We start from the raw sequence: 18,593 nt of genomic DNA on the forward strand, positions 1-18,593 counted from the left end.
GTGGTGAACCTGTGGAATTCTCTACCACAGAAGGCAGTAGAGGCCAATTCATTAAATATATTCAAGAAGGAGTTGGATATATTTCTTGAGGCTAAAGGGATCAAGGGATATGGAGAGAAAGCAGGGACAGGGTACTGAATTTGGATGATCAGCCATGATCGCATTGAATGGCGGAGCAGGCTTGAGGGGCCGAATGGCCTACTCCTGCTCCTATCTTCTATGTTTCTGTGTTAATGTGCTTTAAACTGTAAGGTGTTGTGAGTTCTTCAGCAGATGAAATGTTCTGTTAAAGTCCCTTGTGCTTATTTTTTGAATTGTTATTTAAGGGTTATTACACTGAACGAGGGGAGAAAATTCTGCAACTATTCCTGGTTTTCGGCGAGCTAACTTAATTTTTTTTTCCCCTTCTGGTGTAGCAGTAGGACAGCCTTCACATCTGGGAGGTGGCTGCAGAAAGAAAACTCCACTGAAGAAGATACGAGTTTTGCGTCTGAACTGCACGATCCCGTACCCCATCTTTAGTGTATAAAAGTAGTTCTACATCAACGTATTACAACCCCGTTTCTTGGGTACTTTGTCATGATCGCAGGACTGAAGAAGACTGCTCAAAAGTTAAGGAATTTTTTCTTGATTGTTTGAAAATTTGGAAATTGCTGATCTCTTCACCTCCCACCCACCAACAACCCTCATTGAAGTGACGTCTGGCAACGGGATGACATCTGGGGCAGAAATCTTCCTCTGGCTAACTGTATGGATATTGACACATATTTCATCCTGTGATACTCACGAGTGCCCGAGGGAGCCTAAACAGTTTGACTTTGATGTCCAATACACCCTGACCAATTTTAATGCAGAACAACCAATCCAGAATATAGTGGTGTATGGTTATGAGCCACGAGGCATCTATCTAGCAGTGAGGAACCGGTTGTACGCTTTAAACTTGGCTCTCAAAAAGACGTCTGAACTGCAGACCGGTCCAGTTGGCAGCCCGGACTGTGCGATGTGCAAACGTTGTGTGACAGACTGGGAGCCGACAGTTGGCATGGAAGATAATGACAATGAGGTCCTCGTGTTTGATCTTATCGACCCATATCTATATAGCTGTGGAAGCTCTCAACATGGCATCTGCTACCAGCACCATCTCATGGAGGGTAATCTCAGTGACCTGACTTGTCTATTCAAGAAGGAAAACAATAGGCCTGGCCTTTGTCCTGACTGTGTGGCGAGCCCATTAGGCACCCAAGTGCAGGTTCATGCAGAATCATATGTCACCTATTTGTTCATTGGTGCCACAGTCAACAGCACAGTTGCAAAAACGCATGGTCCAAAGTCAATATCAATGAAGAGACTGCTGGCAACAATGGACGGGTTTGTATTCCCTTCTGATAATGAGTCATCTTTAACTGTGCTGGATGAATTTCTAGACTCCTATCCTATAGATTACATTTATTCCTTCAGCTCTGGTGACTATGTCTACTTTCTAACCGTTCAAAAGGAAAGCACAACCTCAGAAAGCTATCAAACTAGAATCGCTCGGTTGAAGGTTGGAGAGTACGAGGTCAGAAATTACCGTGAGCTTGTCCTGGAGTGCTTTTATGAGCCATGGATGACACCCGGGGCCAGGGACACCATATACAATGTATTGCAAGCTGCTTATTTGGCTAAACCGGGTAGGCATCTTGCCAAGATGCTTAAAGTTACAGAGAATGATGATGTGTTGTTTGGAGTTTTTGCAGAAAGTGAGCCCAAAACCAACGTCTTGCGTCGGAAGTCGGCCTTATGCACTTTCTCAGTCAAAAACATCAATGTGGCAATTAAAGAAGGGATGGATGCTTGCTGTCAGTCAACACATGAGACCCCCCCGGAAAGGGGACTAGAATTTTTCCAGCAGATGGAGTACTGCCCTCAAGACGTGAGTACAGAATTCTTTGCTCCTATTTTTTTCTTCTCCTCTCTATCCCCAGCTCACTGCACAGTCTTCAGATATCCTGTGAAGCACCATTTGATACAGGAGGAAGATTGGAGTTTTAGCTGGGCTTTACATTAAGCGTGCAGCGATTGTGGGAATATGACTGGGAGGAAGGGCTGCATTCAGTGACAGATTTGGGTCTTATGGTCTTGGGGCTTGACCATCTCTGGAGAGCCTCGGGTTTCATCTTTTGAGGGCAGGGGTGGCTGGGGGTGGCGGTGCGGCACGAACTACACCCCCCCCCCCCCCCCCCGCCCCCGTGTGCCCAAAAATGGCCACGGCCCAATTTATAGGCCATTGTGTTTTTTTTTAATGCACGGTGGGGAGAAGGATTATATTTTTTGCTGGTCAGAATGAGGGACATCATTGTTGTGGAATAGAAAATCTATTTTCTCTCTATTCTGCTTTCAAATTTGATGCCAACCATTCCAAGGACCTAATTTGGTTTTCTGTAACCAGTGTTAGCAACAAGCTAACTCTACAATGTGACCTATGTTCATATGGGCTATTCGCCCCAGTGTAAGGTGGGTGGTGCACAGTTCACATGTGCCTGACTTGAACCTCACTAAACCCGGCTGTATTTTTTGGGGGGGGCTTAGCACATTTGTATAATGTCGGTGAATTCCAGTTCGGCTACAGCCTGCGGTTCAGCGCTTATTGAACAAGGGCCTAGCATTTATGTGCTGTTGCAGATCTTAAAGGTCTGCAGCAGCTTAAAGGGGCAAGAGCATTTTTTTTTTGAATAGTATTTGCTGATACTGTTGCAACAACCGAAGAACATGTCTGAGAGCAGTTCTGGCAACAGCACAGCGCCCATCTTCGAGGAGGAGTCGATCGAAATCTGACTGCAGCAAGTGCACCAGAGGCAGGGGCTCCTGTTTCTCATGATAGCCATCAGGTGACCTGAAGGGCAGGCCAGCAAGCTTGGGCAGGAGGCTACTAATCAAATTAATTGCAGCACTATTGGTCTTCTAGTCCAGCACCATAACTGCAACACTATCGTGTGCTCAGAAGACTGATTAAGTTGGGGTGAATTCTATTTGGTGCAAATTGTGTTGATCTCTTGGAAGAAAGAAAAGACTTGCATTTATATAGCGCCTTTCACAGCCACCACCACGTCTCAAAGCGCTTTACAGCCAATGAAGTACTTTTTTGGAGTGTAGTCACTGCTGTAAAGTGGGAAACGTGGCAGCCAATTTGCGCACAGCAAGCTCCCACAAACAGCAATGTGATAATGACCAGAAAGGGGGCGTAATGGGTGAAATGACCCTTACTTATTTCAAATAAAAACAGAAAATGCTGGAAATACTCAGCAGGTCAGGCAACATCTGTGGAGAGAGAAAAACAGAGTTAACGTTTCAGGTCGATGACCCTGCGTCAGAACTGCTGAGCTTTCTTATTTCATGCTTCCTAGTGCTCTGGCAAAATTGCAGATTCATTAAATCTCACACATTTCCAGTTTTATACTTGGCTGCTTAACTGTGTTACAGTGATGCTGTTTGCAAGTCTTTGCATGATGTATCCAAGTATACCGCAGCCGTTCAAACATTCGGGTGTGGCAAATAATGGAAATTTTTTCCCGAGTGAGCTGCAGTACATTAACTAATGAGGCGGTGAAAGGGGAAGCCGCATGTAATAAATTATTAACTTAAGTAATTGGCATAGACCCGAAAGAGGAAGGCCAATAAAATATTTTGTATTTATAAATGGCATCTGATGAGCAATTTTGTGCTTGTGAGGCCGTGTTTACCAAGCTTGTAAACTGAAGGTGTTTGAATCGAAAAAATTTTTTTTAACCTGCAGTGCTTGTGTGAATTGCATCCATTGTTGCTCCCAATAATCTCTCTCCCGTAAATAATCTGCTAATCCTCACACAAGGCCGGAATACTGTCGCAGATTAAAACAAGGAAAAAAAATGCAATTCTGAAATAAAATCAGATAATGTTGGAGATAACGTTCGGGTCTAAAGAAAGAGAAAAGGTAGGGTGATATTTAAGTCGGAGGCTCCCAAACCTTTTTGATGAGCCCCCACCACTCTCGGAGACTCGTACCCCATTCACGCCCCTTTCTCCTTTTTCTAAGAAACAGTGTTTTGTAGTCCCCAACAAGATGGCAGACTTCAATCCTATTGGTTTCAAAAACTGAGGGGGAAAAAAAATGTTTGAGGAGTTGAAAATGCTCACCCTGCCTCCAGTCGCGTTGGGATTGTGTGCCTCAACTAGCCAGCTGTTTCAACAATCTCTACTTTCACACAGCGACCAGATGTCACAGAAATGCCTTTTACTTTTAACTGAAGCAGCCTCGCATCGCCACGGAAGGTGCATTACGGGAACGTAGGAACAGGAGGAGGCCTTTCGAGCCTGCTCCGCCATTCCGTTAGACTGTGGCTGGTCTGTACCTCGACTCCACTTACCCTCCTTTATTCCACATCCCTTGATCCTCTTGCCCGACAAAGATCAATTGACCTCGGTCTTAAACATTTCTTTTGTCTCAGCATCCGCAGTCTTTTGGGGGAAGAGGGAGTTCCAATTTCCACTACCCTTTACATGAAAAAGTGCTTTCTGATTTCACTCCTAAATGGTTTAGCTCTAATCTTAAGATTATGCCCTCTTGTTCTGGATTCCCCCACTAGAGGAAAGCGTTTCTCTGTATCTACCCTTTCAAATCCCTTTATCATTTTAAACACCTCGATTCAATTACCTCAACCTTCTAAATGCACGGGAATACAAATCAAGTTCATGGAACCTGTCCTCCTAATTTAACCCTTTTAAGTATCAACCTGTGCTGTACCCACTCCAAGACCAGTATATCTTTCTTGAGGTGCGGTGCCCAAAATTCCAGATGGGGTCTGACCAAGGCTCTATACAACTGAAGCATCACTTTTGAATTCCAACCCCCTTAAGATAAAGGCCAACATTCTATTAGCCTTCATGACTTTTTTTACCTGTCCACTAGCTTTTAGTGATTTGTGTACATGGACACCCAAATCCCTTTGCTCCTTCACATAGAAACATAGAAGATAGGAGCAGGAGTAGGCCATTCAGCCCCTCGAGCCTGCTCCGCCATTCAATGCGATCATGGCTGATCATCCAAATTCAGTACCCTGTCCTTGCTTTCTCCCCATATCCCTTGATCCCTTTAGCCTTAAGAAATATATCCAACTCCTTCTTGAATATATTTAATGAATTGGCCTCTACTGCCTTCTGTGGTAGAGAATTCCACAAGTTCACTGTGATAAAAATGCTAACTTCCGGGAAGTTATGTCATCACTTCCTGTGAACTATGAACTGTGTACATACCTCACTTCCTGTTGGACTGGTATAAATACTGGTCTGTTCAGTATTGTAAGAGGCTTCTACCAGAGGCATGGTAAAGACCTCTCTTGTATATAGTGTGTTTATAAGTTACTTAAAGCTTACTTTAAAGTTACTTGATGGTAAGTCTCCTTTTTCTTACATCAATTTAAGTAACTTAGTATTTACACTGACAAATACTAGACCTTCAGACAAACTCGGAAGTTAAGGATCCAGGGAACCACCCATCATGGAGAAAATCCTTAGACCTATTCGTCTGGACTTGGACCCGAATACACCAGCAGCTGGCAGGGTATGGAAGCATTGGTATCGTACTTTTGAGAATTTTCTGGATGAATGTAAAGTGGATGCTCCTGCTAAATTGAAGATACTTGTCAATTATGTGACCCCAAAAGTGTTCGAATATGTTGATGACTGGGATAATTACGAAGAGGTGATTCGGGCACTTAAGAAACTGTATGCGAAGACCCCAAATGAGGTCTATGCTAGACATCTACTGGCCACAGCCCGACAAGGGCCAGGGGAATCAATTGACGAATTCCTGCAAGAACTTCGCAGGCTCAGCGTAGATTGTAACTTTCAGGCAGCCTCAGCTGAGCTGTACCGCCAAGAAATGATTCGTGATGCTTTCATCTGCGGGATTGCCTCTCCATTTATACGCCAGCGTCTACTAGAAAGTAAAACACTTGAGCTACAAAAAGCTTTTGACCTAGCTTGTTCACTGGATTTGGCAAAGAGAAATGCAGACCTCTATCAGCTGCCCAGATCTCGATCTGCTGCTGTAGCTGCAACCAGACAATTCAAGCGGTCTCAGGTGAACCCTATCATGGGGGAATCTAATTCTGATAATTCTGATGAAGAAGAGGAGGACGACCCCACTTTAGCAGCCTCTTGGCAATCTAGGAAGGAATGCTTCTTTTGTGGAGATGCTTTTCACCCTAGGAAAACCTGCCCTGCTCGCAATGCAATCTGCAGTTATTGCGGGAAAAAAGGACACTTTGCTAAAGTTTGCCTATCAAGGGCCTCTACGAGGGCCAATCCAGCTAAGACCTACCGAACTGCCCCAATTAGGGCCTATCAAGATGCTCCAGCTAGGACCTATCAAGCTTCCTCTCGAGCTCTCTCCCGAAGAAGCACACCGAGAGTTTTAGCCACTCTCTGTGCAACGACACCAATTACAGCTGCTTGCCCACAGAACCTGTCTCAGGCAGCCACAAAAATTTCAATTAAAGGGCATACCTTAGATGCCTTAATTGACTCAGGAAGTACTGATAGTTTCATTAAGGAACAGATTGTTGCGAAATTGAAACTACATGTCTTCCCATCGGACCAGGCAATTGCGATGGCCCAGTCATCACTTAATACCAGAATCTCCGGCTTTTGTGTTGTTGATATGACACTTCATGGTCGTATGTATCCCTCCACCCGACTTTCGGTGCTCAAAGACTTATGTAGTGATCTCCTCTTAGGGCTGGACTTCCAAAAACAGCATAAGAAACTCACCATTGAGTTTGGTGGATCCAAACCCGGACTTACTATTTCTAATATACCATCTAAATTACCTTTTTGTGCATTATCAGCAGCTTCACTTGATGAACCCTCATTATTTGCCAGTATTCCGCCTCAATGCCAACCGATAATAACGAAATCGCGGCGCTTTAATCAGGAAGACCAATCTTTTATTGCGGCTGAAATCTCTCGACTTCTAGCAGAGGATATCATTGAACCATGTTCGTCGCCCTGGCGGGCTCAAGTCGTCATTGTCAAGAACCCTCTAAAACCTCACAAACAGCGACTATGCATCGATTATTCGCAAACCATCAATCAATATACCGACTTGGACGCCTACCCATTGCCACGCATTGATGATATGGTTAATAAACTGGCCGAATACAAAGTGTTCTCAACTTACGATTTAAAAAGTGCCTATCATCAGTTACCCTTGAAGGTCTCAGATAAGCAGTACACAGCCTTTGAGGCTAATGGACGGCTGTACCAATTTCGTCGCCTCCCATTCGGGGTTACTAATGGAGTGGCTGTCTTTCAACGGGCAATGGATGGCCTGGTTAAGCAGGAAAACCTAAGGGACACTTTTCCCTATCTTGATAACATTACCATTGCAGGTCACGATCAACAGGAACACGACTCCAACCTCCAAAAATTTCGGGATGCCCTCCATCGCCGTAATTTGACCCTGAATGAATCCAAATCTGTTGAGTCGCAACCGACCATCAACATCCTTGGCTACTGCGTAGGCAATGGTATCATTAAGCCAGACCCAGAAAGACTTCGCCCGCTCCAAGAGCTCCCGTCACCTAAGAATCCGGCTTCTTTACGTCGGGCTCTCGGTCTGTTTGCATACTACGCTAAATGGATTCCTCATTTTTCGGACAAAATCCAACCCTTGCTGCATGCTAGATCATTTCCACTGGGAACAGCGGCTGTTGCAGCCTTTAACCTTCTCAAAAAACAGTTGGAGAAAGCGGCTCTTCACTCCATCGATGAGAATCTCCCTTTCGTGGTTGAATGTGATGCCTCGGAGGTGGCGATCTCGGCTACTCTGAATCAGGAAGGTCGTCCTGTAGCATTTATGTCCAGGACCTTACAAGGTGCCGAGCTACATTATCCTCCGGTTGAGAAAGAAGCCACAGCCATCATAGAGGCAGTACGGAAGTGGAACCATTTTCTAGCTCGCCAGCACTTTACATTGATCACGGACCAACGATCAGTCGCCTTCATGCTCGATAATCGAAAACGAACCAAAATTAAGAATAATAAAATACAACTTTGGAGGATGGAACTGGCCTCTTTTGGTTATACCATTCTCTATCGGCCTGGCAAGGAGAATGTGGCCCCGGACACCCTCACACGGGCATTCTGCTCCACTATGTCATCCTCCACTCTCATGGATGTCCACAATGGTTTGTGTCATCCTGGCGTTACGCGCATGCTACATTTCGTACGATCACGGAATCTCCCTTTTTCCACTGGAGATGTAAAGAAAATATGCTCAGAATGCCGGCTTTGTGCGGAATTAAAACCTCAGTTCTTCCGCCCCTCAGCTGGTATACTCATACATGCAACCCAACCGATGCAACGACTTAGCATCGATTTTAAGGGCCCAGTGCCCTCTTCAACTCGGAACACATATTTGCTCACCATGATCGACGAATATTCACGTTTTCCGTTTGCCTTCCCCTGCTCCAATATGCTGGCGTCCACAGTAATCTGCTGCCTTGAGCAGGTATTTTCTCTCTGTGGCATGCCGGCTTATATTCACTCAGATCGGGGTCCATCCTTTATGTCAAGGGAACTCAAGGACTACCTCTCAGAACGGGGAATTGCTACAAGCAAAACAACACCATACCATCCCATCGGAAATGGGCAGGTAGAGAGGTATAACGGTATCATCTGGAATTCCGTACGTCTCGCTTTAAGATCTTGGGGCCTACCAGACCAGCAATGGGAAACAGTGCTTCCGGATGCATTGCACTCTATACAGTCTCTGCTTTCTACAGCCACAAATACTACACCTCATGAGCGGTTCTTTGGATTCCAGCGTCGCTCATCTCATGGGACATCACTCCCGCCATGGCTAACTACTCCTGGACCTGTATTACTCCGAAGATACGTTCGGACGTCTAAAAATGACCCTCTCGTAGACGAGGTTGAACTAACCGATGCCAACCCCACCTATGCAAACATACGATATTCCGACGGCCGAGAATCTACCGTATCATTACGGGATCTGGCTCCCTGCCCACCAGGACCTAGTGGGACATCGGGTGTTGGCATTTCACCAGGAAACTCTTGGGACCTATCGGGTACCCCTCTCCAGGATCCTGATCGGACACCAACTAGCTTGGTGCCGGTAGAACCCCGTGCTCAAGGTTGCGACCCTCCCAGTACCGCGCATGAAAGTACTGATCCGCCACAGACCAGCTCTGCACCTCCCTCTGAACAGAGGCAGTCCGACTTTGAACCTATTGGGGCTCGTACTCGAAGCCATGATCTCCCCGACCCTTCACAGGGCAATCCAGGCCACACAGACTCTGACCAATGGCCAACCGCATGTAAGCGGACCAGCGACCCTCTACGACGGGAATCCAAACGGGTGCGACTCTTCCTTGTTCGGCGGCTGCGGACCAAAAGGTAGACCACAGCCTCCTAATCCTGCAGGAGGGAAGAATGTGATAAAAATGCTAACTTCCGGGAAGTTATGTCATCACTTCCTGTGAACTATGAACTGTGTACATACCTCACTTCCTGTTGGACTGGTATAAATACTGGTCTGTTCAGTATTGTAAGAGGCTTCTACCAGAGGCATGGTAAAGACCTCTCTTGTATATAGTGTGTTTATAAGTTACTTAAAGCTTACTTTAAAGTTACTTGATGGTAAGTCTCCTTTTTCTTACATCATTCACCACTCTCTGGGTGAAGAAATTCCTCCTCATCTCTGTCCTAAATGGCCTACCCTTTATCCTTAGACTGTGACCCCTGGTTCTGGACTCCCCGACCATCGGGAACATCCTTCCTGCATCTAGTCTGTCTAGTCCTGTTCGAATTTTATAAGTTTCAATGAGATCCCCTCTCATTCTTCTAAACTCCAGCGAGTACAAGCCCAATCGACCCAATCTCTCCTCATACGTCATTCCTGCCATCCCAGGTATCAGTCTGGTGAATCTTCGCTGCACTCCCTCCATGGCAAGAACATCCTTCCTCCGATAAGGTGACCAAAACTGCACACAATACTCAAGATGTGGTCTCACCACAGTTCCTAGTCTCGCACCATGAAGAAAATATTCCGATTTGTCTTTCTCTGATGCAAAGTGGATGCCCTCACACTCCCCCACATTGAGCTCCATCTACCACAGACAGACTCCGTGAAGTGCAAAACTTTGTAACTTCCTGCTCACAAGGTTATCTCCAATTCTGTGTGCTCTCATTTTTGCTAATGTTCTCTTTTGCGGAACTTCATCAAATGCTTTCTGGAAGTTCCTACAGACTGATGTGCCTCAATAAATCCGAGACTCAATGTTAGCGGAACAAAGCAAGGCTTTTATTAACTTAGAAGGTAACACACAGTGGAGAAGTGTCTCCCATCCAGAGGTCTGCTGTACTGGATGTGAGACACGCTGGGCCTGCTTACATAGGGGCCAGGTATGGGCGGAGCCCTATACACAATACAATACAGGTGAGGTAAGGGAAATGAAACTGAAACTAAACCACAGTCACAGGCACAATCACACACAGAGAATACAGATGAGTGATGAATGGCATATTTCATCACACGGACAACATCCATAGAACACTCCCTTATCCAACATGTTCGTGACCTCTTCAAAAAATTCAACGAGGTTAGTCAGACATGACCTACCCTTCAGAAATCCATGCTGACTCTCCTTGATCAACTGATACTTGCCCAAGTGTTCAGCCGCTCTGTCCCTGATGACAGATTCCAGTAACTTCCCACAATTGACGTTAAACTGACAGGTCTGTAGTTACCTGGATTCTCCCTGCATTCCTTCTTAAATAATGGAATGCAATTCTCCAATCCAAAGGCACAATTTCTGAACCTAGAAAGCTTTGGAAAATTATGACATTTGAATCTGCAATTTCCCTATCTGTTTGGAAAAGAATCAGGTCCTGGAGATTTTTATATCTTAAGTCATTTATGTTTTCCATTACCAGTCTTTTTACTTGTATTAAATCCACTGAGATCACCCCCGCCCTCGCACTCCGCCGGACTTATTTTTAGGTTCTCCTTTACCATTGGTGGCGATCTCCGCACAGAAGGGGATGTTTGAATCCCTGCTGATTTCTAGAAGTGGACATTGGACTGATTGGAAATAACAACAGAAAATGCTGGAAAAACTCAGCAGGCCAGGCAACATCCGTGGAGAGAAATTAGAGTCGACGTTTCGGGTCGAAACCCTTTTTTCAAAACTGGAAAGGAAATAAAATAGATCGAAGGCAGGGCTGCGATAGAACAAAAGAAGTAAAAGAGACATTAAGAGGTATTCAAAAACCAGATTAGATGGTAATAGGACAGTGGAGACAAAAGACGGCTGAGATTAGGTGTGAAGTGTACTGGCAGGGTGAGAGACAGCTGCCACGTGGGAGAGAGGAAAAAAAAAAGGAAAGGGGGGGGGAAGGGAAAACCCAAAACAAAGGGGTGGAAAAAAATATAAGTAAAAATGTAATAGGGGCCGAGGTTATGATCTGAAATTGTTGAACTTGATATTGAGTCCGGAAGGTTGCAAAGTGCCTAATTGGAAGATGAGGTGCTGTTCCTCAACTTGAGGAACTTGAGGAACAGCACCTCATCTTCCAATTCGGCACTTTGCAACCTTCCGGACTCAATATGGAGTTCAACAATTTCAGATCATAACCTCGGCCCCTATTACATTTTTACTTATATTTTTTTCCACCCCTTTGTTTTGGGTCTTCCCTCTCTCTCTCCCCCCCCCCCCCCTTTCCTTTTCTTTCTCTCTCCCACATGGCAGCTGTCTCTCATCCTGCCAGTACACTTCACACCTAATCTCAGCCGTCTTTTGTCTCCACTGTCCTATTACCATCTCATCTGGTTTTGAATACCTCTTAATGTCTCTTTTACTTCTTTTGTTCTATCGCAGCCCTGCCTTCGATCTATTTTATTTCCTTTCCAGTTTTGAAAAAGGGTTTCGACCCGAAACGTCGACTCTAATTTCTCTCCACGGATGTTGCCTGGCCTGCTGAGTTTTTCCAGCATTTTCTGTTGTTATTTTGGATTTCCAGCATCTGCAGTAGTTTGCTATTGGAATGATCGGAGCTGCTTTCTGGTACAAGAAGTGATTGGTTACAGTGCACCTCAAGCAGCTCTGAGAGGTCCAGTGTCCACCTCTAGAAATACGCGGGTATTCAAGCACCCACATTGAGCTGAGATCGCCCCATAATGCACCTCCTTTGGCGAGGTGAGTCTGCAGCAGTAGCTCTCGTTCTTGGCCAGCCTGTCCTCCTAGCGCCCCCTTGATTAACCGCAGTTGGGGAACCTCCGGTGTAAGGAATAGATCCTTTGAATAAACAGGTGAGCCCCTTTACGGACCAGAGCAAAGAACGGAGGGAGAAAGAGCAACAGGTAATGGATACGCATATGTTTATCTGATAGCGCAAAGCAACTTCTAATGGTTTTAAAAGCCTGCAGATGTAACAAATCCATTTACTTTGTACTAGTAGGGGTAGAATTTCAGGTGGGGTTCCCTGCTCTTTGCCATAATTTCAGCAGAAATCCTGGAGAAATGATGTAAATGGCTGTTTATGTAATTTTGCCGGAGTTTCCTGTGATCATCTTCTGAAGTAGACGTAGGAGCAGGAGTAGGTCATTTGGCCCCTCGAGCCTGCTCCGCCATTCAATAAGATCGTGGCTGATCTGATCTTGGCCTCAACTCCACTTCCCCGCCCGCTCCCCATAACCCTTGACTCCCTTATCGTTCAAAAACCTGTCTATCTCCACTTTAAATATATTCAATGACCCAGCCTCCACAGCTCTCTGGTGAAGAGAATTCCAAAGATTCACGACCCTCTGGGAGAAGAAATTCCTCCTCATTTCCGTTTTAAATGGGTACCCCCTTATTCTAAAATTGTGCCCCCTAGTTCTAGATTCCCCCACGAGGGGAAACATCCTCTTTAGGGTGGTCGATCGGGAGACCGCGCCCTCTACCCCACCGTGGAAACGTAATGGCGGTAGTTAGCATATGTGAAGGATTTCTATCCAAAGCAGTAACCTATCTCTTTATTCAGATGCTATTGACCTGTTGCTTTTACCATGATTTTCTGTTTTAACATTAACAACAACAACTTGTATTTATATAGCGCCTTTAATGTAGTAAGACATCCCAAGGAGCTTCACTGGAGTGTTATCAAACAAAATTTGACACCGAACCACATGAGATATTAAAGCAGATGAACAAAAGCTTGGTTAAAGAGGTAGATTTTAACGAGCGTCTTAAAGGAGGAAAGCGAGGCGGAGAGGTTTAGGGAGGGAATTCCAGAGCTTGGGGCCCGGGCAGCTGAAGGCACGGCCCCCAGTGGGGAAGCGATTATAATCAGGGATGCTCAAGAGGCTGCTTTTTATTCACTGGTTTAGTTTCGATTCGGAACGACTGGCATCCGCGAGCCTGCTCTTGAATTTTATGCTGCTGAATCATACTCCCTTATCTCGGTGGTAGCGTTGTTGAAACAAACCCTGACAGACTGGGCCTATGAGCCAGCTGCTGGTTCATGGGAGCTGGTTCATGTATGTCACCTCCCGATATGTGATCTATAAAAGTGCCTTTAGGATGCTAGGACAGTCTAAGTCGCGTTTAAAATGGAGAGGGAAGTACAGACATTGAACTTTGAACTCGCTGTCTCACTCCGTGGGACATTTTACTATGTTAAAGGCGCTATATAAATGCAAGTTGTTGTCTTGCCAGATAAAGTTAAAACTCCCGGATGTTGTTGGCACCTCACCTGCTGATGCCACGATGCCAGCAAGCCCACCCTTGTCTCGTGCCTAGCAGCAATGGGACAGGTGGTGCGCCTTCCAGTGTACATTTGTGAGCCTGGCGCTCTTAGACTGTCCTCCTAAAACCCAACTTATTACTCTCACAGGTCCTTAAATGACCTTCTGCCTGCTGACCCAATACCTTGTGCCGCGCAGTGATCTGTTTTGTCTTGTGTGCCAACATTAATAACCAACAAGGATCTAGCACAGAAAATCATGTAATCTAAACAAACACTTTGGTGGGATTACCTCCAAGGACAGGTGGGTTGGGGTGGGTGGGAAAGCAACATTTTTTGAATTCCCAAATCCGACCCCCAATGTGCCTCCAACCCGCCCACTTCCAGTTCTATCGGAGGCGGATTGGGGGGCCTGCTCTCAGGTGGCGGGTCGGTCACTAAAATCTAATAAGGAGGCTGCGTGCCTCCAATTTAACAGTTTTTTTTTGAACTCGTGGAGGCTGGGATTCCCGAGCCTCAGGAATCCCGGCGGGTCGAAGGAGGTGAGAAGGGCCGGACCCATGAGGTAATTGCCTTTACTGCACTGCTTGTGCTCCAGAAGGAGCAGGAGTGTTACACCCAGGCCCAACGAGCTTACCTCCGTGCGATCGGACCCTCGCGATTGGCCGCCACCACCCCCGAATGTCAGACTTGCCTGACATCTGCTCCCCAGCTGCTTTCCTGCCCGACAGACAGCCAACCCATCAATCTGTCGGGCGGGAAACCTCTTGAAAAATTTAAAAGATGTCTTGCGGTTAATCACTGCAGGAGGTGTGGGAAAGCCTTAAGGATTTCCCGTACGAAAATCACCCCCAGCCCCCCGCTCTCTTCCCAAACTCGAGTAAATAGCGGGGCCTTGCTTTTCAATAATTTTCAGTATAGAAAGAATGATCCAGACAGCTTGGCTTTTACTAAGGAGAGTCAAACACTGTCTGCAATCAGACACTCCCATGTTGTCAAATGACATTTAAACAACCATTTGTTAATCTGAGTACTGAAAATACTTTGAACCATTCCACCCATACATACTTGAGACATTGCTGAAATGACTAGGCTGTGCAGACATTCCCCTTTTTTGGCTGTAGAAAGAATATGGGCTTTAGGGCATGGGGGGCCACAGTTACATTCTGGTGAAGTTCACTCCAAGGGTGAGAAAATGTTTGTGGTTCACAACTCTTCCACGTTGTAAGGCCATGGAGGCAACATTTATTGGCCAGTTCCTATTCACAAAATTCTGTCCTCATTCTAGCCGTGGAATGCATTTCAAGAAACTGTTTGAGGAAGTTGTGAGTATGTTTGTTTGTGTGTAATCGGTCTGTGAAGATCAGACTGTTGAAAGCGGTTGGAAGTTCGTTTGAATGTTGAGGAGGAGGGGGCTGGGTGGGGGCGGGGGCGGGGGGAAGGCACTGCAGCTCTGGATTTGGATCTGAGGACGATGGGCTACATTCCCACATTGTGTGGTGAAACCACAGTCTGCAGATCTCCATCCAATTAGAGGGTGAATTTGATTGACAGGCACGCTTTGGATTCTTGCCAGTGTTGTTGCTAGACTATAATTCTTTTGGACATGAGAAAATACCATTAACATTCAGTTCAGAGACTGCTTAAGGAGGGGAACAAAATCTCCATATGCTTAATTTGGCAGAGATGGTAAAAAAAAACAAGTTTCAAATTAGAAAGGATATGGTCTCCTAAGGTTTATTTGGCCTGAAATAGGGTAATTGCTGGTTCTGAGCTATGGTAACTCGAATACCTTTCCCTCCCCCGCCCCCTGAAGGCATCAACTCCTTATAGTTTGGCTCCTGGGACCGCGTCCAAGTGGGAAAGGAAAGGGGCGCTACTGTCGAGAACAATCTTGTCCTTGACCGGCTGATGCGCCTCAATAACTTCAAGGCTCAAAGTTACTGGATAAAACAAGGCTTTTATTAGCAAAGAAAGATGCCTGTGTCTTCACCTAGCATTCTGCTGTTCTGCTGCAAGATAAGCTTGGGCTTGTCTTAAGTAGGGCCAGGTATGGGCGGAGCCGACACACCCAATGGGGAGAAAGGGGGCGGTGCACTATATACAATACAAGGTAAAAACACAGGAGCAGGCAATACAATATATGTAGTTAAATACAGAGTCTGATGAATGACATATTTCATCACACCGGCATCGCAACACGTGCACTTCCATTCTGCGTCTCTGAATAGTGAGCACGAGCTCCATTTTCTTTGCTCCCTTCCCCAACTCCTTCCTCTCCAAGCTAATTCAGACTGGATATTAATCCAAAGACCTCCCTGGTGTTTATGGCTCAGTTATTCATGGTCAAACCCCAATGAGCTGAACTAAATGTTTTTAATAGAAATTTTAGTCATGATCAAATAACGTGTAATCTGTAGGGTTCTTTCATGTTCGGCCTGTTTTTTTTCCCCCTCCATAAAGAAAGACGTCCCAAAGTGCTTTACAGCTAATGCAGTACTTTTTGAAGTGTAGTCACTGTTGTAATGTAGGGAACACGGCAGCCAATTTGCGCACAGCAAGCTCCCACAAACTGCAATGTGATAATGAGCAAATAATCTGTTTCAGTGATGCCGGTTGAGAAATAAATATCGGCCAGGACACCGGGGAGAACTCCCCAGCTCTTCTTTGAAACAGTGCCATGGGATCTGAGAGAGCAGACAGGGCCTCGGTTTAACGTCTCACCCGAAAGATGGCACCTCCGACAGTGCAGCACTCCCTCAGTACTGCATTGGAGTGTCAGCCTAGATATTTGTGCTCAAGTCTCTGGAGTGGGACTTGAACCCACAACCTCTGACTCAGGCGAGAGTGCTGCTCACTGAGCCACGGCATGATTGATTGGAAGCAATTACTTGGCTTAGTCCAGACATGTAGCTATCCATCTGTGTTGTACAGAAATCACAACTTCAGGTGAACTGTCTGGGTTTCAGGACAAGGTGGGTCTTTCTCAAACCTACTTCCACATGTTGAATTTTCCTCTGGTCTATTTAAATCCACGTTACTCTCCAGATTTCAGAAATGCCCTCCACCTTGCGGTTTCTTCCCATCCCACCTCCAGACTATGGGAAGTTGCCATCCGTGTGTCCAATTTGGAATTGGGGTAGGTCTGTGAAGCAGGAGTGTTTGCCGCGTGTTCACCGCTGTCAGTAAAAGGTGCGTTCTGTTCAGTTACTGAAGTAACGGAGAACACTTGTACAGACAGGGTTGGGCTATCTGTTTGGAATAAATCATATTGTGAAAGGCTCTGTGTCATCAGTGAGATAATGACTGAAGTAAGCTGGAAAGCACCAGCTTGATATCAACAGGGAGGGTCGTTTTCAGCACCTCGAAATGGGAAGTCCCCGAGCCCTGGCAATTCAGCCCCCCAAAGTCCAGGTAATGGTCCTATCTCAGCTAATATTTCCTACTTGCTGGATTTTCCACTTTAATTTTCTGGGCCTGTTTGGTTTGGTGAGGGCTGTTGCCTCATGATTGGATGAATCAAAAGACCAAGATCTGTTGGTATCAGCAGCTTATAATAGATGGGAATGAATGTGAATGTGGATTTGATGCTCCTCGAGAACAGGGGTGCATTCCTGCACTCCTACTGTGCCCCTGATTTCCTGATGTGTGCGTGGCTGCGGGCGAGGCTTCCGACTGGCGGTGCAAAGTCAGAATTACTGCCAGAAAGTGTTCCCTGAGGCTGTGTGGTTTGCCCCTTTGCAGCCCAGGAAGAATAAAAGCTTGAGCGCCATTGATATACCGCTCATTGTCAGCTGCGCTGAAAGGTCAAGTGGATGTTCTTATGTTCATTAATAAATAGACATTCTTATTATGAACACAGCTAGCTTTTGCTAGACACTTTTATTGAGCACATGTGGACTAGGTACAGTATCTGTAGAGGCATCCATCTTGACTGTTGCCTTGTGGGTAGCCTAGTGCCTCATGGGTAATGTAGTCTTAATATACATACAGCTGGGTAGTGTAGTCTTATACATACAGCTATATACAGCTCTACGGCTCCACCTAGTGTCCACTATAGAATGACATGTTATTGATCATTACAGATGTGATCCGCAGACATAAAGAAAAGAAAGACTTGCATTTCTATAGCACCTTTCACAACCACCGGACGTCCCAAAGCGCTTTGCAGCCCATGAAGTACTTTTTGAAGTGTAGTCACTGTTATAATGTAGGAAACGCAGCAGCCAATTTGTGCACAGCAAGCTCCCACAAGCAGCAATGTGATAATGACTGGATAATCTGTTTTTTTAGTGATGTTGATTGAGGGATAAATATTGGCCAGGACACCGGGGATAACTCCCCTGCTCTTCTTTGAAATAGTGCCGTGGGATCTTTTACGTCCACCTGAGAGAGCAGACGGGGCCTCGGTTTAATGTCTCACCCGAAAGACATCGGATTATTCAAGTGTGTATCCAGTCAGATTATCTGGTGTCCTGCTGCCATCTACCTCTCAAGTCATTTGTTCACCCGGCCTGCTTCAAGTTACCTGGCACAAAGATCTCGATGGCAACAGAACCCGAAAGTGACCGTTGACAAAAACAGAAAATGCTGGAAGCGCACAGAAGGGTCTGCACCCGAAACCTCAGTCATGTCTGTTCTCTCATCCCCACAGATTCCGACTGAAGCTCCCGTGCGTTTCCAGCATCTTTCTCCTTTTCATTTCAGAATTCCAGCATCTGCAGCATTTTTCTTTTTACTCCCAAAGTGGCCGTAATTTGGCTTGTACATTGGTGAGACATTCTGCTGTGATCTTATTTAGAATTTGTTGCTGGATTTTCAATCCTTTT

The 18,593-nt window shown here is 45.8% G+C and overlaps 1 protein-coding gene across 1 annotated transcript in view; it reads left to right on the forward strand.

Annotated features, from left to right (window-relative positions):
- Positions 1-420: 420 nt before the first annotated feature.
- mst1rb (macrophage stimulating 1 receptor b) overlaps positions 421-18,593 on the forward strand; it is a 152,224-nt gene continuing 134,051 nt past the window's right edge. Inside the window, exon 1 of the mRNA XM_086000006.1 lies at positions 421-1,912. Coding sequence (XP_085856132.1) covers positions 713-1,912 — 1,200 coding nt within the window. The 5' untranslated portion in view covers positions 421-712. The remainder of the gene's footprint in view (positions 1,913-18,593) is intronic.

The sequence above is a fragment of the Somniosus microcephalus genome, chromosome 11 (assembly GCF_052327205.1).
Source record: "Somniosus microcephalus isolate GS21.2 chromosome 11, FLI_Smic_1.0, whole genome shotgun sequence".
Lineage (NCBI taxonomy): Eukaryota > Metazoa > Chordata > Chondrichthyes > Squaliformes > Somniosidae > Somniosus > Somniosus microcephalus.